Source organism: Oncorhynchus tshawytscha, linkage group LG09 (genome assembly GCF_018296145.1).
Source record: "Oncorhynchus tshawytscha isolate Ot180627B linkage group LG09, Otsh_v2.0, whole genome shotgun sequence".
NCBI lineage: Eukaryota > Metazoa > Chordata > Actinopteri > Salmoniformes > Salmonidae > Oncorhynchus > Oncorhynchus tshawytscha.
The window spans coordinates 51,393,502-51,414,935 of record NC_056437.1 but is presented as its reverse complement, the minus strand read 5'-3'; the positions used below and the strand labels follow the sequence as shown (position 1 = coordinate 51,414,935).

The 21,434-nt window shown below is 48.4% G+C and overlaps 1 protein-coding gene across 7 annotated transcripts in view; it reads left to right on the top strand.

Moving 5' to 3' along the window:
- Positions 1-21,434, top strand: part of LOC112258100 (rap guanine nucleotide exchange factor 6-like) — a 127,975-nt gene that overhangs the window by 88,328 nt on the left and 18,213 nt on the right. For 6 of the 7 annotated variants that reach the window (XM_042327033.1, XM_042327034.1, XM_042327035.1 and 3 more), the window contains 12 exons: positions 595-753; positions 1,980-2,132; positions 2,964-3,128; positions 5,198-5,305; positions 5,617-5,820; positions 6,025-6,133; positions 6,427-6,670; positions 11,512-11,669; positions 12,976-12,990; positions 14,597-14,837; positions 20,498-20,606; positions 20,747-21,030. In XM_042327033.1, coding sequence (XP_042182967.1) covers positions 595-753; positions 1,980-2,132; positions 2,964-3,128; positions 5,198-5,305; positions 5,617-5,820; positions 6,025-6,133; positions 6,427-6,670; positions 11,512-11,669; positions 12,976-12,990; positions 14,597-14,837; positions 20,498-20,606; positions 20,747-21,030 — 1,949 coding nt within the window. The remainder of the gene's footprint in view (positions 1-594; positions 754-1,979; positions 2,133-2,963; positions 3,129-5,197; positions 5,306-5,616; positions 5,821-6,024; positions 6,134-6,426; positions 6,671-11,511; positions 11,670-12,975; positions 12,991-14,596; positions 14,838-20,497; positions 20,607-20,746; positions 21,031-21,434) is intronic. The other variant, XM_042327032.1, reaches the window with a different exon arrangement.

Sequence of the window (21,434 nt, the reverse complement as noted above, 5' to 3'; positions counted from 1 at the left end):
TTCAGCCGTCTCAGAGTTACTGTGGACGTAAGCTAGATGTTCATCTCTTAGATGAGCACTTCCCCGCCTGCGGAGTTCTGCACACACACACACACACCTCACCCTTAGTCTGCAGTCTGATATGGGGCTCCAGTGCCTGCTGTTCTGCGCACGTTAGTGCAGAGATTCATAAGGTTGGACAACACACTTTCGCTTTTGGAGATCGTCTTCGGTTCGCTCAAGCTCTGTATACCACATCCAGAGACAAATTATAATACCAGGCAACAATGATTACTTTGAGTGAAGGTCCATAAAAGCATCTCCCCTTTTATGCTGTTCAGCCAGTCAGCCAGTCAGTCAGTCAGCCAGTCAGTCAGTCAGTCAGTCAGCCTGTCAGTCAGCCTGTCAGTCAGTCAGCCTGTCAGCCTGTCAGTCAGTCAGTCAGCCTGTCAGTCAGTCAGCCTGTCAGTCAGTCAGCCTGTCAGCCTGCCAGTCAGCCTGCCAGTCAGCCTGCCAGTCAGCCAGCCTGTCAGTCAGCCAGTCTGTCAGTCCCTGTTTTAGTGATGGTGTTTGGCACTGCTGCTGTCATCACTGTGCCCCCCCCTCCCCTCCCAGCTGGACCTGTGGTATGTGATCCTGAACGGGGCGGTGGAGATCAGCCATCCAGACAGCCGCATGGAGACCCTCTGCATGGGCAACAGCTTCGGCATCTCCCCCTCCCTGGACAAGCAGTACATGAGCGGAGTGGTGCGCACCAAGGGGGACGACTGCCAGGTGAGTTGCTCTTCTCTCAGCAAGATATTTGGACTCCTAGCGTCTGGACTCCTAGGCCTGAGTCTCAAATCACACCCTATTTCCTGTATAGTACACTACGGGCCCTGGGACCCTACTGGATCCTGCTCAAAAGCAGTACAAAATATAGTGATTAGGGTTGCCGTTTGGGGGCGCTGACTTTCATTTCACTGTGAATGGCCACTCGAGTCGAGACCTCTTGTCAGTCTGCTATGATAACCTCATTATACTGAGCAAGGAGCAGCCTCATCGAGAAATGAAATGGGAATTTTTCATTCCCTTTTGACAATCGGGTCGGAAGATTAAGATGGCGGTGTTCTTGTATTCCTTTCGAGTACAGAGACGGGTGGTATAAACGTAGTGTTGGGATCTATGGTGTAAATATAAGTGATGCTTCAGAGGTTTTGTATAATTTCAGCCAGTAGTTTTCAAAGTAGCACCCAAGAGCCAAAATGGGTCCCCGAAAATAGAGTACAATTGTGTACGACGTATTCCATTTCTATGATACGTCACGTCCTGCAATTAAAAAATTTTCATCTGCAATTCATATATGTTACGAAAAATCAAAATTCGTAAAGCACTTAAGATGGTGTTTAATCTCTTTGAAACGGTGTTGACTTTCACAAGCAAAGGAGGGCTAGGTTGAAGAGCTGTTGCTTAGTCATGCAGAAGAGGAACCAGGTCTTAATATAGAGATAGGAGGCAGCAGTTGTAAAAGTAGCCTGCCTCTCGAGAAGTGGTTTGAGCTGCTCTCTCGGTCACTACACAGTTTCTACACAAACAATGTCTAGTTCCTTGAAGAGCTCTTTCACCAGAAGCGTTGTTTTCTGTCACAGTTTCACACCCTGAACGACAGCTCAGCGAGACGGCCGCAGGCAGAAAGGTGAACACCAGCCAGGGGTGTGTAGCTTGACCTTTCAGCCAGGTGAACGTTAGCTAGGGGAGAGTAGCAGGACCAAGATGGTAAACACCAGCCACAGTATGCTATCATAGATGGACTAGTTGCCATGGGAGTGGAGCTTGTCTGTTCGCTTGTAGACTAGCATTGCTGGACCAGTAGCACTAGCCACCAGTCATCCATCCCTGCCATGCCGCTCTCCTGCTCCCGGGGTTCTTCCGTGTTACTGTTTGAGTACCCAGCTCTAGTGCGGAGCACCAGGCTCCTGTACTATAAGTTCACCCGCTGTCCCCATGTCATTGTGGACCAGTTTGTGTGCATCGCCCAAGAGGACTACTGGCGGATCCTCAACCATGTGGAGAAGAACACGCACAAGGTGGAGGAGGAGGGAGAGATCGTGATGGTGAAGGAACATCGCGAGCTGGACCGCAGCGGCACCAGGAAGGGGCACATCGTCATCAAGGTGAGGAACAAAATAGAAGAGTTAAAAGGCCTGTTTCCCGGACACAGATTAGACCATCCCTAGTCCTGAATGGTGACCTTTTTTTTTCTTCCCCCCATTGAGTTTACATATCAGTCCAGGTCTAGATTTAGGGTGTAATTTTGTCTGAGAAATTATCTTGAAATGGTCATAATTGTCTGGTTTTAATGTATGCAGAGACCACCTACCTGTGACAATGCCACTTAATATAATATAATGTTTACATACCCTACATTACTCAGCTCATATGTATATACTGTACTAAGACTATCATCTACTGCATCTGTATGTAATACATACATGCCCTACATTACTCATCTCATATGTATATACTGTACTAAGACTATCATCTACTGCATCTGTATGTAATACATGTATCTCTAGCCACTTTAAACTATGCCACTTTGTTTACATACCCTACATTACTCATCTCATATGTATATACTGTACTAAGACTCCTTCGCTCTCCCAAACACCTACAGTACAGATGGGTGCCTGCTGCTGATCTGATCCTCACTTCTGTATTCTTGTCTTTCAATCATTTGAAAACGGCTCACTTTAATTACTATTGCCCTAAAAACACACTCGGTTTCCTTGGCGATCTCTTCTTTTCAGGTGACTGTTCACACAAGGTTTGCTTTGAAGTGCTACCCTTTCACCCTATTCCATTTTTTCTTAAAGTAATCCAAAATGACTCTGATCTCCTTAGTGAAAATACTGCCTTTATTGCTGCCGAGGGGACTTACACAATTGTATTGGATTGAATTGAGAGTTGGAACGCAGTCGTGATTTAATGTGCGTCTGTCCACTCAGGGCACCCCAGAGCGTTTGATATTGCACCTGGTGGAGGAGCCATCGGTGGTTGACCCCACCTACATCGAAGACTTCCTCCTCACCTACCGCACCTTCCTCTCCAGCCCCATGGAAGTCGGCAAGAAGCTGCTCGAGTGGTTCAAAGTCGACAGCCTCAGAGACACGGTGTGTACAGTACTGTGTGTGCGTGTGAGCGTGCACGTGTTTGCGTTGTGCCTGCTTCCTTATGTGAAGGCGTGGGTATACTACACAGTAATCAATACAACTTGTGCCAGGTCAGCGTTCTTTGTTGTACGGGGGATTTGTCCCGTCCAGATACTCTCATAGTGCATAAATGATTTAACATAAGATTAGTCTTGTGCTGTCAATAGTCTTTATTGGGATGTCATTTGTCGCATAATCATTCTTCCTCTTAAAGGGGCCCTTCCCCTCAAAGAGAGAGTCGCTGTTTGTAGCTCTGTCTGCGGTGTGGTTAGATTAGAACAATGCTACTCTTATTTTTATTTTTTCAGCCACTGCATTTCCGGACTCTTGCAGTTCAAAGAAAGATTACTGAGAAATCCATTTTTGTCATCTCACCTCACCTATGATAGAGTGCATTCAGAAAGTATTCATACCCCTTGACTTATTCCAAAAATGTTTGTGTTACAGCCTGAATTCAAAATAGATTTCATATCTTTTTTTCTCTCACCCACCTACACACAAATACCCCATAATGACAAAGTGGAAACATGTTTTTTGAAATGTTTGCAAGTTTAGTGAAAATGAAATACAGATATATCAAGTATTCATTCCCCTGAGTGTTAGTACTTTGTAGAAGCGCCTTTGGCGGTGATTACTGCTTTGAGTTGTCTTGGGTATGTCTCTATCAGCTTTGCACATCTGGATTTGTGTATTTTCTCCCGTTCTTCCTTGCAGATTTTCTACAAACTCTGTTAAATTAGATGGGGAGTGGCAGTTAACAGCAATCTTGAAGTCTTTTCACAGATTTTCAATGGGATTAAAGTCTGGGCTTTGGCTGGACGACTCAAGGACTTTCACATTCTTGTTCTGAAGCCATTACAGCATTGCTTTGTATCTATGCTTACGGTCATTGTCCTGTTAGAATGTACATTTTCACCCCAGTCTAAAGTTGTTTGCTCTCTGAAGCAGATTCTCATCCAGGATGTACCTGTATTTCTCCCAGTCCTTGCCGCTGAAATGCATCCCCATAACATGATGCTGCCACCGCCATGCTTCACGGTGGGGATGGTGTTAGATGGGTGCTGAGCTGTGCCTTGTTTTCTCCAGACGTAGTGCTTTGCATTCAGGCCAAATAGTTACATTTTTGTTTTATCAGACCACAAAATCTTTTGCCTTATGATCTCAGTCTTTTCACGTGCCTTTTTGCTAACGGTGCCTATTTCTCAGGAGTGGCTTCCATCTGTCCGCTCTCCCATAAAACCCAGTTTGGTGAAGTGCTGTAGAGGATCTCCCATCTCAGCCAAGGAACTCTGTAGTTCTGTCAGAGTGGTCATTTGATTCTTGGTTACCTCCTTGACCAAGGTCCTTTTTGCCCGGTTGCTTAGTTTGGCCGGACGGCCATCTCTAGGTAGGAGTCTGGGTAGTTCCATATTTTTTCCACTTCCCAATGATGGAGACCACTGTACTCTCGGAAACTTTCAACACTCTAGAAAAGTTTTCATACCCTTTCCCACAATTCCCTCTGGGAGATCTACGGACAGTTCCTCTGACTTCATGGTATAGATTCTGCTCTGACACGCACTGTCAACGGTAGGATCTTATATAGACAGGTGTTTTTCTTTCTATTCAAGTTGTCGTGAAATCTCAAGCATGATCAACATAAATTGTATGCACCCCTAGCTCGATTTGGATTATCACAGTATCCATGGATGTGAATACTTAATGTAAATGACATATTTCTGTATTTCAAGTTCAATACATTTGCTAATATTTCTAGAAACATGTTTTCACTTTGTCATTATGGAGTATTGTGTGTAGATTGTTGAGTAAAACATATATGTAACCCATTTTGAATTTGGGGTGTAACACAACAAAGTGTGGAACAAGTCAAGAGGTATGAAATCTTTCTGACGGTACTGTGTCTTTAGCCTCTGCTAAAATGGAATGTTTGAAGTTTGGAGATTGCTTGCTCTTTTTTTTTAGAAAATATACAGGATTCTCTAATGAAGTTAGTTGACTAAGCTTTGACAGCCTTGTGTTTTGCTGTGCAGGTGACACGCATAGTGTTGTTATGGGTGAACAACCATTTCAACGACTTTGAAGGTGACCCGGCCATGACAAGGTTCCTTGAAGACTTCGAGAAGCTGCTGGAAACCACAGTAAGATCAGCGTTCCCATTTTGTGTCTATACTAACGGTGCGTCCCAAATGGCACTCCATTCCCTTATAGTGCACTACTATTGACCAAAGCACTATGAGCCCTGGTCAAAAGTAGTGCACTATAGAATGAATAGGTGTTCACGCTGTCACTAAACTGAAGCCTCACACCTTCAGTTTCACTCTGTGGTCAGACAGACGTACGGAGCTTCTGTCTGTGGGAAGTAACATCTCTGCGGTTGAGCCAGATGTGTTCGCTGTTAGCCCAGGTCAGGTGAGTGAGTAGGTGTTGAAGCCTGTTCTGTTCCTTTTAGAAAATGAAGGGTCACCTGAGGCTGCTGAACATAGCGTGCGCAGCCAAGGCCAAGTGGAGGCAGATCACCCTGCAGAAACCGTCCAGAGAGTCCCCGCTCTACTTCAGCCTGCATGGCGGAAGCGAGAGGGGCTTCGGCATCTTCGTGGAGTCGGTGGAGGGGGGCAGCAAGGCCGCGGAGGCCGGACTCAAACGGGGAGACCAGGTAGGAGAAGTGTTTACTCGTGTTGTGCTGCTTTTATATTGTACTTTTACTAGTCAAAGATAAACGGTGTGGCCTTTTGCTTTTTGAAGTCGACGTTTTTCTTCCATTTCATACGGTTTAGATTGCTGTTCAGATGCCCTTTGTGGGTATTTTCAGTAACAAGTGCAGTTTGACTCAAAGCTCTCTTGTCTTTTCCTCGTTCAGATAATGGAGATCAATGGTCAGAACTTTGAGAACATCTCCTACATCAAAGCTATGGACTTTCTGAGGAACAACACACACCTCTCCCTCACAGTCAAGACCAACATCTTCGGTTAGTACAATCTGCCCTCTTACCATAACTAGGATTTTTTTCGTTAAAGATGCAGGACCATCTGAGATTAAAATGCCAGATGTCAACAGTTGTCTGTACCTGGGTCAGTGCCTGTGTCTGTGTCTGTGGCCAGTTGTGTGTTGAGTTGCAAAATGCTTGTAACTTTCTCAAGTTTCCCAAGTCTTCCAACCGTACTTTCTGGGAATTTGGCAAATGTTACCAGGATTTTACAACCCTAGTTCTGTGACCTGCGTCTTGCCATTCACCCACTTTCCCTCCTCTCCTCTCCCCAGTGTTCAAAGAGCTGCTAAGCCGGATTGTTCACGAGAAGAAGAATGGCGTTCCGCACATTCCCAAGATCCAGGAGAAGAAGGGCAACCGCTTCTCCATCCCGGACCTGCCTGGAGACATGGAGTTCCCCACAGACCACAAGGCCACCAAGAAGATGAAGGCCAACACCGTTTCTGGAGGACGGAACAAGATCAGGAAGATGCTAGAGAAGACCCGCTTCAGCATCCTACCACCTAAACCCTTCAGGTAGGAGAGTAATGGTGTTGTATTTGTTTTTGTATTCACTGGGCTTGAAAGTAAAAGGGAGTCATTGTCATCGTCTTTGATTTCGCTCCATATCAGCGACAGCTGGACCGTTCTCTTTCTCTCTACCCTTAAAAGCTTTTAAAGTTATTGTAGATTAAAGGAAAAGCTTTTTTGGGGGAGGGTCTGTTCTTTGAAAAACATAAACATGCAATTTTAGTCCGATTTCATACCTTCCATTGGACTCATTATGATTCGTACTGTTTCAGTGCAGGGTGAGAACGAAACCGCGTTACTTGCCCAGGGAGACGTTGGCAACGCTCTCACGTCAAGTTCTGCCTTTCCCCCTCGACGCACGCTCTGCTCCGTCAGCTCGTAGTGTAATCACCCTGCATTTCACGAAAGCGTTTAGCATCATTGAGCCATTGGTCTGCCATAGCCAACCAACAACTGTATCTAAATCACATCGCTTTCATTCATGTTTTATTCCATTTACTCTGCGGGGACTTAGAGAGAGTGGAGATGAGAGAGACTGATTGGGGAGCATCACGCTTCTTTCGTCGTCTATCTATTATAGACCGACAATGTGATAGAACGTGGTAGTGGCTCACCGCGGCGCATGCTAGTAGCTAGCGATCACGGTAAACGTCATCAACAGCTTTGTGTGTGGTTGTTCTTCCTGCTGGGGTAGTGAAGTCAGTGTATGATTTCAGACGTCAATCACTTCACTTCTGATGCTTGGCCTTACCTTGTCAACTCCTCGGGCTGCTGATGTGATGGAACATGTCCTCTTCTCTCTACTTAGGCTGTGTGCCAATCGGCACCCTATTCCACGCGTTTTGTTTTGACCAGGGCCCATAGGGGAATGGTGAACCGTTTGGGATCCAGACGTAGTGTAATAAACAGTGGTGAAGACCTTTACAAAGGGCAAGCACAGGTCTCCATCTTTTATTCCACTTGTGTGATACTTGAGTCATGTGCCTTTTATGATGGCGGTGGAAGCAGGAGGATGGACAGGTCAGGGAAGGTAGCCTAGTGGCGGCAGGGTAGCCTCGTGGTTAGAGCATTGGACTAGTAACCGGGAAGGTTGCAAGATCGAATCCCCGAGCTGACGAGGTATAAAAATCTGTTGTTCTTCCCCTGAACAAGGCAGTTAACCCACTGTTCCTAGGCCGTCGTTGAAAATAAGAATTTGTTCTTTACTGACTTGCCTTGTTAAATGAATTTAAAATAAAATATATATATAAAAAAATAATTTAAAATGTAGGCTACTCCCTGCAGTATTCTACAGTAGGCAAGTCACATGACTGCCTGGCTTTGCTGCTGGGTCATATATTGATCAACCAGTTGATTTACTGGGATTCCATTGGCAGCCAATAGACTAGGTAGTTTGAGCTGGACACGAATGGTGGTGATTTGACAAGACGACTGCAAGGGATAGCCAGGGTATGTATCATCTAACCTCTTAAACTCTCATTCTTATACTCATTATCTGTGTTTAAAAGTGTATAAGTAGATATATCAGCCATTTGTCCAAAGCGGGCTGTCCTGTGGGTTTCCTGTAAATGTGCACTGAGTGTACAAAACATTTACGATATAATATTGAGTTGCACCCTATTTTAACCTCAGAACAGCCTCAATTCGTCAGAGCTTGGACTTGACAAGGTGTCAAAAGCGTTCCACAGGGATGCTGGCCCATGTTGACGCCAGTGCTTCCCACAGTTGTCAGGTTGGCTGGGTGTCCTTTGTGTGGCGGACCATTCTTGATACACACGGGAAACTGTTGAGCGTGAATAACTCGGCAGCGTTGCAGTTAACACTTAAACTGGTGCGGCTGCCACCTACAGCAATACCCCGTTCAAAGGCACTTAAAAATGTTGTCTTGCTCATTCACCCTCTGAATGGGGCACACATACACAATCCATGTCTTACTTGTCTCGAGGCTTAAAAATCCTTCTTCAACCTGTCTCCTCCCCTTCATCTACACTGATTGAAGTGGATTTAGCAGGTCACATCAATAAGGGAACATTGCTTTCACCTGGATTCACCTGGTCATTCGATGTTTTGTACACTCAGCGTATATTGGATGTGTAAATGTATATTCAATACTTTTAGTATATTTGATTAGTGTGAGGTTATCAGTTAGGTCAATGATGATTGGTTCAACTAAATAAGGGAAGAAAAAAAATGTTTCACTACTTTTGTGTCTGCCCATGTGTGTTTGACTGAGATGTGTGTAGGTACATCACAGGAGGTTGGTGGCACCTTAATTGGCAGGGGGATGGACTCGTGGTAACGGCTGGAGCGGAATCCCTGGAATGGTATCAAGCACCTGGTTTGATGCCATTCCGTTTGCTCTGTTCCAGCCTTTATTATGAGCCGTCCTCCCCTCCGCAGCCTCCACTGAGGTACATTTAATGAATGTCCATCTGTATGAGTCTACTGTGTGTGTGTGTGTGTGTGTGTGTGTGTGTGTGTGTGTGTGTGTGTGTGTGTGTGTGTGTGTGTGTGTAACGTCCAGTGTCTGGATACTGTGGCCTTGCCCCTCGTCTCTTCGTTATCTGCCTGTCTGTGTTGTTGCTGCTCAGTGCTAACATGCCGCTGGCACACTGTACTGTACTGCAGCCTTGTTCTGTTGTTCTCATGCTCTTCACTGTCCTCTGTCCCTCCTCTAACTGCCTCACCTGCACAGGGGACTCTTTGGGTAAGACACTTGTTGTGTGATTTAGTTCCCTCATTCACTGGCAACGTGGAGAAAACACAGCATGTGTTCCAAATTGGGATCCTTTTCCCTATATGTGCCCTGGGCATTCAGTGCACTATGTAGGGCATAGGGTGCCGTTTCTGACGCGGGCGCACACAGTCATTGTAGGCTGGGATGAATTCAGCAATGACCTTTTTTTAACGGAAAGCCGGAGGACTGCATTGGGATCTTCATGCGAAACAAAAATCCTTCAGAATCTCTGCACGCATTCCTAAAGCTACGGAGGCGCTTAACAAATTCAAGTGCTCCTCGAATTAAACGTGTCGACGTTCTCTGCTGTTCCTACCCTACCTGTTTATTCCCCTCTGTGGAATTCTCCGCAGCTTCACGGTCGGTTAGAGTAGAGCTTGAGAATACGGTGAAGTATTTTGTCGAGTTCAGGGTGATGTGATTCTACGCTCGTTTGTGCTTACATGTGCAGCTTTCTTCTCATTTTGTCGGCTTCACATCCCATAGTGCTTCGCTCCACATTTTATGCATGCAACACACCGTAGCCTAAAGGAAATGGCATGTATGAATTTGATTGGGATCGAGGTGTAACATGATAAGGTGCTTGCCTATAATAGTAGCGTGAAAAGTGCTCACGTAACTAACCTAGGCGTAATGTAGACATCTGAATCACCTTGGGTCGCGGAGGGCAAAGACTGAGTTTTGAGGTATGAGGAAGTAGAGTTTAAATGTTTGGTTGAATCTCAAGTCACTGAGGAATGTGATTGGCATTAGGACTTTCTGCGGTAGTACAGATGATGGATTCCTATCTGTGACGCGTGTATGTTTCTGTGTGTCTATGTCTACGTTCTGTTTATAGTGTGTCTATGTCTACGTTCTGTTTATAGTGTGTCTATGTCTACGTTCTGTTTATAGTGTGTCTATGTCGGTACATTATGTCTGACATTTGTTGTCTTGGTTTTATGGCGTGTCTATGACGGTAAGTTGTTAGGCTAACCGCGCTAGCCTGGTCCCTGGTCTCTTTGTACTGTCTTGTCAAGCCCTATGGTCATTGTCACGCCAAACCATTGCCGTTGGCAAGACCGCACAAAAGGATCTGGGAGCAGCAGGCTTTGTTGGTTACATGCTATCAGTCTGTGTTTGTCATTTGGGGGAGGAGGGGCCTTGGAAGTGTCAATCATTTAGTCTACCTGTGGGATGGGGGGGGGCAACTTTTCTGACCAGCATCCTAAAACCTTAACCATAAACCAAATTCTTACTGACCGTAACCTAATTTGAACCAATTCGGGAAATTAGGCCTAGGCTGAAATATCGCTTTACACGTCAGCCACGTCCCCTTCCGTCTCCAGCGGCTGCGAGGGCCGTTTAGTACGGAAACAGTCAATTAGAGCTGTGTCCCGGAGGCCTGATGTTGGTGTGTTGGTGTTCTGACACCGTCAGGGGAGTGGCATCCAGCCACAAAGACACCACCGCATCCCCCAATCGTAATGAGACCATTCGTCAAAAGGATCCCATTTGCATATCAGACCCTTTTTTTATGCTGATGTCTCTCCCTGTCCCTGTTTACCCTCGAGAGTTGACTCTAGACATACTCACAGAGAGGCAGGCCCGGCGAGCAGACCTCTCATCCCAGCCCCATTGAAATGTCTGTCTTAGATTGAATGTCACGCATAAAGTTTTTTTTTGTTGTTCTTTATTCGGTGTCTGTACAAAGGCTTCTCATCCTTGCCATCCATCATGCATAGTGTTTGTTTGGGTGTCTGTGCGTGTCTTGTTGATTGTGTGTATGTGTGCTCACTGGGCTGTCATCGTCATTCCTGGGCCTGGTTTGTGTTTGGTTTCGGTGCACCCTGCTCGTCAGCCACATCATTCATGTGATCTTTCATGGATGGATCTCAGCCAACCCCATAAGTATCCATCACTACCTATGAAAGGATTGCTGTGATTGCAGTGCACTGTAGGGATGTCAAGAAGACCAGGAATGCTTCTTTTAACTGTTTGTTTGAATGCGGCGTGATTGAATATGGCTCCGGGGCCAGGAGTTCCTGACCAGGGAAAACTCGAGCCCCTTATCGTAAAAGCGATCTGACATCCCCTCTCATCTCCCTCTCTCTGTCTCTCTGTGCCACAGTGATGGTGGCGTGGGTCAGTCTCAGGATGACAGCATCGTGGGCACTAAGCAGTGCAGGCACAGCGTGGCCATCATGCCCATCCCTGGCAGCCTCTCATCCAGCAGCCCTGACCTGCTGCAGCCAGCCACTAATGTGTTGGACTTCTCCAATCCAGCAGGTGAAAGACACACACACACACACACACTCTCTTTTCTTGGTTAAATAAGGGTGAGATAAAAACACAGAGGCAGAAGCACTTACTGCCCCTTGGCCAACATCTGACCATTCACTCTCATGCTCACCACACGGCGATCACTGCTTGGGTAGTGAAGACTGCTCACTACTCCACTGAGACAATTACCAACTGAAGATGGGCGCACTTTACACAAGTGTTTACCTTGTTCATTTTTCAAGCACGGGGGCCTCTTCTGACCGTGTTATGTCGGCAATAGGCGTAACAGTGGAGCTGTGCGGTGGGAAAACAGCAGTAATTACTCAGAGAGGAACACTTCTCACAGAGAGTGAAAGCACTTCCTGCTTGGAGGAACTCCTCACACTGCTCTGCCCCGCAGGCCCTCGGGTTAATCACAGAATTGATCATTATGAGTACGCCACACACATATACACACACAGACACACACACACACCGGTGTTCCGTTACTCCTCTGTGTCTCAAGCATTTCCATTTCAAGAGCTCGGACATGAAACCGAATTAGAGCCTTATGAAAGGGATTAAACGCTGACAGATTTCAGCGCCCATCATTTTTGAAACAACTAAGCGGCCTCCCCGAGGAGAGTGGAGGGGGGAATATGCTTTTGATTTATCCTCCCCAATCGTTTGTCATTCAGCGTAGCCCGCAGTCAGAAGGTCCAGTCTGCAGCCCCAATACATCACGCAGGCCTGTAGAGGACTGCCCCCCCGCACCCCCCTCCCGCCAAGCCCACTGAGATAGGAGATGAATCATCTTCTATTAGTGCCATTTCTCTTCTCCACCGACTGCGCTCTGACTGACTGACGGGTAGGTAGGGGGATGTTCATCGACAAGTGCAGACCCCCCTATCCACTCATTTCAAAGCGGCCCTCTCAGTGTGGGGAGTAATCCCTCACAAAGCCTGGCCTCAAATTAGATTAAGAGGGGGATCAGAGAAACTGGAGTTTGGAGTTAAGTATGGTGTTATTCTTCTAGGCCTTTGATTTGGGTGTAAGAAGGCGTGTGTGTGTGTGTGTGTGTGTGTGACTGCGGCAGACTCAGATCCCAGTTCTCTGTCCGACACACACTGTGCCTTCCCTCTCTCCAGTACACTGATCTGATTATAAACAGATGCTTTAGTGAAAGTCCCTCTGCCCCGCTGACGTTCTCCGTCCTCCCACAACGGGATAGCTGTCGTTCAAAGTCCTCTCTTTCTCTTCCATGTTTCCAACCACTGTTCACTCCCTCTCTCTCTCTCTCTCTCTCTCTCTCCTCCTCTGTCTGCTTCCCCAGCCGTGGGCTTCTACTGTAAGTATCTACGTGCTCTCTTCCCAGTCTCAGTGGAAGACCGGGGCTGTGTTCATTTTGGCAACATTCAGTTTATGCTTCCAAGTTTCCCCTCCTGTCATTTTTTCCCCTCTTCCTTCATGAGCTTTTTGAGTTCCGTCTCTCTGTGTCATACGTCTAAGTTGGGCTCTGCGTGGAGGTCTTGGGCCTCGTTCCAAATAGCACACTGTTCCCTTACATAGTGTGCTACATTTGAAAAGAGCCCTATGGGACCTGGTCAAATGTAGTGCAACTCATTGGGACCCATCCCTTCGTGATGGCTGAATGTGTTTGACTATTTTTTATGTTGAAGGAGCTTTGTGTTAAAATGCCGTGCCGTGTCTGGCCCTGTGCTTTCCTCCCAGCCCTGTTGCGCTGCCCCTGTCTGCTAATGTTGCTTTAGGTGGGATTTATATCTAGTGGTTCTGCGACAGAGGGAACAGGAAAAAGGCTTAGCTGGCAGGCCTGGGGGGCGTTAGGTGGTGGGGGGGGACCCTAATAGCGTTGCGTCAGCAGAAACTTCCGAAGATAACCGCCCAAGAGCCAGGAGTCTTTTCTCCGTGGAAAATGGGCTTTTCCTGTGCGGAGGCCATCATTCTCACGTTACAATAAATAATTGGTTTGTTAATCGTTCTCATTCGTTTAGGGCGGTATTAGTCCTGTCAAGGAGGTGAAAAGATAATTATTAGATATGATTGGAGGGTATATGATTGCTCTAGACCCTCGGCACAAATCGCCCCCACCTTTTAGTTTAAGTAGGTTGAAATGGTTGATAATGGCTTAGCCACTGCACTGTCTTTAGACTCATCTGCAGTGTTATTGGTGTGGCTCTGTGATTTGTTTCTGCCGATCTTGCTGCTGTAATGGGAATAATGAATGGGGTTTCTAGTTATGGGCTCAGCCATAGTGAGAGATGAGGCCAGAAAGGAGCACATAGCTTCCATAATGGCTGTGCCTCACAGTCCGTTGAGCATGCTTCACTCTACTCCCTGGAAAACACGGAGGGAGCTGTGCCGTGTTCGATACCGTCATCTCTCAGCCAAGCCCATTCCTCCTTTTTATTTATGTTTCCCTCTTGAAGTCATTAGGCTCCCTGCATGACTGCTCCCAGGCACGCGATCCCCCCCCACCCATACTGCTTATCGTCCTCCGCTATTCATGTCTCGTTGTTTTACCCTGCTGATGTGTGTGTAATGGACCACAAGCACGTTCATGTGCAAGCAGAGAAAGTATGAAGTGCTTGTTCCCTTTGGCATATTGGGAAATGCATCTCGCGTGCGTATCCCTTAGCCACGAGGGCGGTTTGCTTCCTTATTTTTAACTTTTGGGTTACCATGGAAATTGTAAACTTTTTTGTTGTTGTCTGAGACTTATTTTGGGTCACTATATTTACGCTTCTGTATGAAAGAGATCTGCGTCCCAAACGGCACCATGTTTCCTATATAGTGCACTACTTTTTGACCAGAGCTCTTTGGGTCCTGGTCAAAAACGTAGTGCGCTCTGTAAGGAATAGGGTGCCGATTGGGACGCATTCTGGTATTCCGTCCATCCTAAGTCTTCGAAGCTGTTCTTCTCCTCCACTCGTCAGACATTCCAGACCAGGTGATCCGGGTGTTCAAGGCTGACCAGCAGAGCTGTTACATCATCATCAGCAAGGACACCACGGCCAAGGACGTGGTCAGTCACGTGGTCAACGAGTTTGGCCTGAGCGCGGCCCCGGAGAACTACTCCCTCTGTGAAGTGTCGGTCAGCCCCGAGGGCGTCATCAAACAACGCAGGCTACCTGACCAGCTCTCCAAGCTGGCTGACCGCATCCAGCTCAACGGCAGGTAAGACACTGGACTGTGGTCTTAAATACAGGTCTGGGATCAGATTACCCCACCCCAATCCTATCTTTTAACCTTAAAGGGATACACAATGGGAAAATATGATCTGACCCTGTATCAGTTGTTTGGTGAAACCTCTTCCCAGTTGGTTCCCCTCAGGTCTGAAAATGAGTTAGATTGTAATGAGACAGAGGGACTGCTAAGCTTCCTCCTTCCTCCCCATCCCCTCCTCCTCTTCCTTCCCAGAAATGCCCTCGTCAGTTAAAATGTCTGCCCTCTCTGCCGCTGCTCTCCCTCTCTGGCGCCGCTCTCCCTCTCCGGCGCCGCTCTCCCTCTCCGGCGCCGCTCTCCCTCTCCGGCGCCGCTCTCCCTCTCCGACGCCGCTCTCCCTCTCCGACGCCGCTCTCCCTCTCCGACGCCGCTCTCCCTCTCCGACGCCGCTCTCCCTCTCTGGCGCCGCTCTCCCTCTCCGGCGCCGCTCTCCCTCTCTGCCGCCGCTCTCCCTCTCTGCCGCCGCTCCCTCTCCGGCGCCGCTCTCCCTCTCCGACGCCGCTCTCCCTCTCCGACGCCGCTCTCCCTCTCCGACGCCGCTCTCCCTCTCCGACGCCGCTCTCCTCTCTCCGCTCTCTCCCTCTCCGCGCGCTCCCTCTCCTCCGCCCGCTCTCCCTCTCTGCTCTCCCTCTCCCGCCGCTCTCCCTCTCCCTCTCTCCGCCGCCGCTCTCTCCTCTCCCGCGCTCTCCCTCTCCGACGCGCTCTCCCTCTCCGACGCCGCTCTCCCTCTCTCCGCCGCTCTCCCTCCGCCGCCGCTCTCCCTCCGCCGCCGCTCTCCCTCTCCGCCGCCGCTCTCTCTCCTCCGCTCTTTCCTCTCCGCCGCGCTCTCCCTCTCCGCTCTCCCTCTCCCGCGCTCCCGCGCTCTCCCTCTCCGCCGCTCTCCCCTCTCCGCCGCCGCTCTCCCTCTCCGCCGCCGCTCTCCCTCTCTCCTCCTCTCTCCGGCGCCGCTCTCCCTCTCCGCCGCCGCTCTCCCCTGCCCGCTCTCCCTCTCGCGCCGCTCTCCCTCTCCGCTCTCCCTCTCCGCCGCTCTCCCTCTCTGCCCGCTCTCCCCTCTCTGCCGCCGCTCTCCCTCTCCGCGCCGCTCTCCCTCTCCGCCGCCGCTCTCCCTCTCCGCCGCTCTCCCTCTCCTCTCCGCTCTCCTCTCCTCCGCCGCTCTCCGCCGCTCTCCCCTCCGCCGCTCTCCCTCTCCGCCGCCGCTCTCCCTCTCTGCCCCTGCTCCTCTCGTCACACATCAGACTCATCCCAACTAGGTTAACATGAATATTTGATCCTCTGTCACTGTCTGTGTGCCTCTCTCTGACTGCACGCCTGGAATAATTCATACATACACAGCCAACGGCAGCACACAGAGCCCTGGTGCCTTATGGGTAATAGACAGCCCCTTGGCGCCGGGCAGCGGCCAAAATAGAGCTGCCTAGGCTAGACAATGGAAGTCGAAAGATATTCTTGTCTAGTATATACTGTTGCTTGTGTAGACATATAAAGCATATAAAAAAAACAATATATACAGTTGAAGTCGGAAGTTTACATACACTTAGGTTGGAGTAATTTTTCCAACAATTGTTTACATACAGATTATTGTATCACAATTCCAGTGGGTCAGAAGTTTGCATACACTAAGTTGACTGTGCCTTTAAACGGCTTGGAATATTCCAGAAAAGGATGTCACTGCTTTAGAAACTTTGGATAGGCTAAATTACTTTACATAATTTGAGTCACATGGAGGTGGACCTGTGGATGTATTTCAAGGCCAACCTTCAAACTCAGTGCCTCTTTGCTTGACATCATGGGAAAATCAAAATAAATCAGCCAATACCTCAGAATGAAATTTGTAGACCTTCACAAGCCTGGTTCATCCTTGGGAGCAATTTCCAAACTTCTGAAGGTACCACGCTCATCTGTACAAACAACAGTACGCAAGTATAAACACCATGGGACCACACAGCCGCCATACCGCTCAGGAAGGAGACGCGTTCTGTCTCCTAGAGATTAATGTACTTTGGTGCGGAACAGCAGGAAAGGACCTTGTGAAGATGCTGGAGGAAACGGGTACTAAAGTATCTATATTCACAGTAAAACGAGTCCAATATTGACATAACTTGAAAGGCCGCTCAGCAAGAAAGAAGCTCCAAAACCGTGAGCAGAACTGAAAAGGCGTGTGCGAGCAAGGAGGCCTACAAACCTGACTCAGTTACTCCAGCTCTGTCAGGAGGAATGGGCCAAAATTCACCCAACTTATTGTGGGTAGCTTTTGGAAGGCAATCCAAAACGTTTGACCCAAGTTAAACAATTTAAAGGCAATGCTACCAAAATACTAATTGAGTGTATGTAAACTTCTGACCCACTGGGAACGTGATGAAAGAAATAAAAGCTGAAATAAATCATTCTCTCTACTATTATTCAGACTTTTCACATTCTTAAGTGGTGATCCTAACTGACTTAAAATAGGGAATTTTTACTAGGATTAAATGTCAGGAATTGTGATATATATATATATATATATATACATATAGTACACTGCTCAAAAAAATAAAGGGAACACTTAAACAACACAATGTAACTCCAAGTCAATCACCCTTCTGTGACATCAAACAGTCCACTTAGTTATCAACTCCGATCGACAATAAATTTCACATGCTGTTGTACAAATGGAATAGACAACAGGTGGAAATTATAGGCAATTAGCAAGACACCCCCAATAAAGGAGTGGTTCTGCAGGTGATAACCACAGACCACTTCTCAGTTCCTATGCTTCCTGGCTGATGTTTTGGTCACTTTTGAATGCTGGCGGTGCTTTCACTCTAGTGGTAGCATGAAACGGAGTCTACAACCCACACAAGTGGCTCAGGTAGTGAAGCTCATCCAGGATGGCACATCAATGCGAGCTGTGGCAAGAAGGTTTGCTGTGTCTGTCAGCATAGTGTCCAGAGCATGGAGGCGCTACCAGGAGACAGGCCAGTACATCAGGAGACGTGGAGAAGGCCGTAGGATGGCAACAACCCAGCAGCAGGACCGCTATCTCCGCCTTTGTGCAAGGAGGAGCAGGAGGAGCACTGCCAGAGCCCTGCAAAATGACCTCCAGCAGGCCACAAATGTGCATGTGTCTGCTCAAACGGACTCCATGAGGGTGGTATGAGGCCCTGACATCCACAGGTGGGGGTTGTGCTTACAGCCCAACACCGTGCAGGACGTTTGGCATTTGCCAGAGAACACCAAGATTGGCAAATTCGCCACTGGCGCCCTGTGCTCTTCACAGATGAAAGCAGGTTCACACTGAGCACATGTGACAGACGTGACAGTCTGGAGATGCCGTGGAGAACGTTCTGCTGCCTGCAACATCCTCCAGCATGACCGGTTTGGCGGTGGGTGGGTCAGTCATGGTGTGGGATGGCATTTCTTTGGGGGGGTGCACAGCCCTCCATGTGCTCGCCAGAGGTAGCCTGACTGCCATTAGGTACCGAGATGAGATCCTCAGACCCCTTGTGAGACCATATGCTGGTGCGGTTGGCCCTGGGTTACTCCTAATGCAAGACTATGCTAGACCTCATGTGGCTGGAGTGTGTCAGCATTTCCTGCAAGAGGAAGGCATTGATGCTATGGACTGGCCCGCCTGTTCCCCTGACCTGAATCCAATTGAGCACATCTGGGACATCATGTCTCGCTCCATCCACCAACACTACGTTGCACCACAGACTGTCCAGGAGTTGGCGGATGCTTTAGTCCAGGTCTGGGAGGAGATCCCTCAGGAGATCATCCGCCACCTCATCAGGAGCATGCCCAGGTGATGTAGGGAGGTCATACAGGCACATGGAGGCCACACACACTACTGAGCCTCATTTTGACTTGTTTTAAGGACATTACATCAAAGTTGATCAGCCTGTAGTGTGGTTTTCCACTTTAATTTTGAGTGTGACTCCAAATCCAGACCTCCATGGGTTGATAAATTTGATTTCCATTGATAATTTTTGTGTGATTTTGTTGTCAGCACATTCAACTATGTAGAGAAAAAAGTATTTAATAAGAATATTTAATTCATTCAGATCTAGGATGTGTTCTTTTAGTGTTCCCTTTATTTTTTTGAGCAGTGTATTTAACCTGGCATGTCAGTTAAGAACAAATTGTTATGTTATAACGACGGCGCACCCCGGCCAAACCCTCCCCTAACCCGGACGGCGCTGGGCCAATTGTGCGCCGCCCTATTGGACGTCCGATCACGGCCAGTCGTGTTACAGCCCAGGATCAAACCAGGGTCTGTAGTGACGCCTCTAGCACTGAGACGCAGTACCTTAGACTGCTGCGCTGCTCGGGAGCCCACCGTTTTACATTCAACATCTGTTGTGTGTTGTATTATACATGTCCCTCTTTCCAACATCCCTCTCTTTGTTGCCCCCCTTATCCATGAAAATAGAGCTGTGCCTGGTCGACCTGTTGGGACTTCTCTATGCATTGAGTAACTGACCCTCGATCTGACTTGGTGGGTGATACACAAGCTTAGCCAGCAGAAACCCTCCAGTCCTCACTCCTGACAAGCCCAAACACTCATCTAGCCAGGGGAGTCTCCCCAACCAGCTCCAGCATCAGCCCCAGTGGCCCTCCAGTCAGTCCCAGACGGCTAGAAGCAGCAGCAGGCCTCCTTCCAGGGGGCCAAGCAGCAGAGACCTAGCCCCCTCTACTGTACCCATCACTTATTCAGATCCCCATCCCTGATGCCTTGAGTTGGCAGGGTCGGCCAGGGCATTTTAAGTACACATCAAGTACGATAACGGGCGCCCGGACGTTGCCCATGAAAAGTGCCACACTGTAAATGTATTGCTGGCCGCTGCGTTGCATTCTAGGTTTAGCTGTAGACATATTTTGGCTCCATTAAGAAGCGCTAGTCCAATGTGCTGCTTTTGGACGCTGTCCCAGAAAAGGGCATCGGGGAGATGTGTGTCTCTCTCTCTCTCTCTCTCTCTCACCCACCCATGGGAAAAGGTATGGCTGTAATGGATCACCACTGTCAGGGCCTCTCTCTCTCTCTCTCTCTCTCTCTCTCTCTCTCTCTCTCTCTCTCTCTCTCTCTCTCTCGCTCTCGCTCTCTCTCTTGCTCTCTTGCTCTCGCTCACCCCCCTCCCACAACACATCTTAATACTGCTGCTGCCCTGGTGGTGTCGACCAAGGAGTTGACATAGTATACAGACAATAACGGCGGCACGTTTATTCATGTGGTCATATATTTTCTAATGATAATGATGCATTTTATAACTAAGCCATAAGATACCTCTGGGGTTTGTGGTGTTTGACCAACGTACCACTCTGCGTTGCGTCGTCCCTACGAACAGCCCTTAGCCGTGGTATATTGGCCATATACCACAAACCCCCGAGGTGCCTTATTGCTATTATAATCTGGTTACCAACGTAGTTAGTCATTTTCTGTCATTCCGTGATATCCCACGGCTTTCAGCCAATCATCATTCAGGGCTCATAGTAACTCATTTGGCGTGAATAAATAAAGGTCCCGTATCGTTTCTAGACGTGGTCTTGATGTTATGTCTGCTTTGTAATCAACACGTGGTTTTCCCGGTATTAACCTTTATTATTACCGTGCGTGTCCCACCCCTCCCTGTCCCCAGGTACTACCTGAAGAACAACATGGATACGGAGACGTTGTGTTCAGACGACGACGCCCAGGAGCTGCTGAAGGAGAGTCACATCACCCTGCTCCAGCTCAGCACGGTGGAGGTGTGTGTATCTGGTGTATTTACGTGCGTGTGTGTGTGTTGTGTATTTCTGTGTGTTTAACAGAGGGGTTGAAGACCGTACAGCAGCAGACACGTTCCCCGTCTCGTATGCGTTAATAAAGTCGTTGTGCTGTTCTGCAGGTGGCCGCCCAGCTCTCCATGAGGGACTTTGAGCTGTTCCGTAACATCGAGTCCACCGAGTACGTGGACGACCTCTTCAAGCTACTGGACTCCTCGGGGGGAGTCCAGCAGACGCGCCTCAAGCAGTTTGAGGAGGTCATCAATCAGGAGACCTTCTGGGTCGCCACAGAGATCCTGAGGGAGCCCAACGCCATGAAAAGGATGAAGACCATCAAACACTTCATCAAGATAGCTCTGAACTGTCGAGAGTGCAAGAACTTCAACTCCATGTTCGCCATCATCAGGTGAGTTAGTTGGGGGCTGGAGACCAGTCCCTCCCTCCCAAGGCAACACTCCCTGTTCTGTTCTCTATCTGTTCCCATTCTAAGCAGTTCATTGCATCTGCGTGCCCCGCAATCCTATATCTGTCCCTACGACTTATTGCCTGTCCAAATTGAGTCCCAAAACAGTTATTACATTTCTGCTTTGTTATGTTGTTAACTCTGCCTTCTATGGTTTGGCTACATTGCGCTTCTGTTGTCCGTTGTGCTATTACTTTGACATGCATCTTCAGGGAACTGTAGTGTGTGTGTGTGTGTGAGGCAGAGGATGTCCTCTGAGAGCTTTCTGACAATGGGAATCTGGTTAGGCTCGCTGTGGTCTCCTCACTCAGCCATGGAACGGCCTGGCTGCCGGAGCGCGTGCGTGT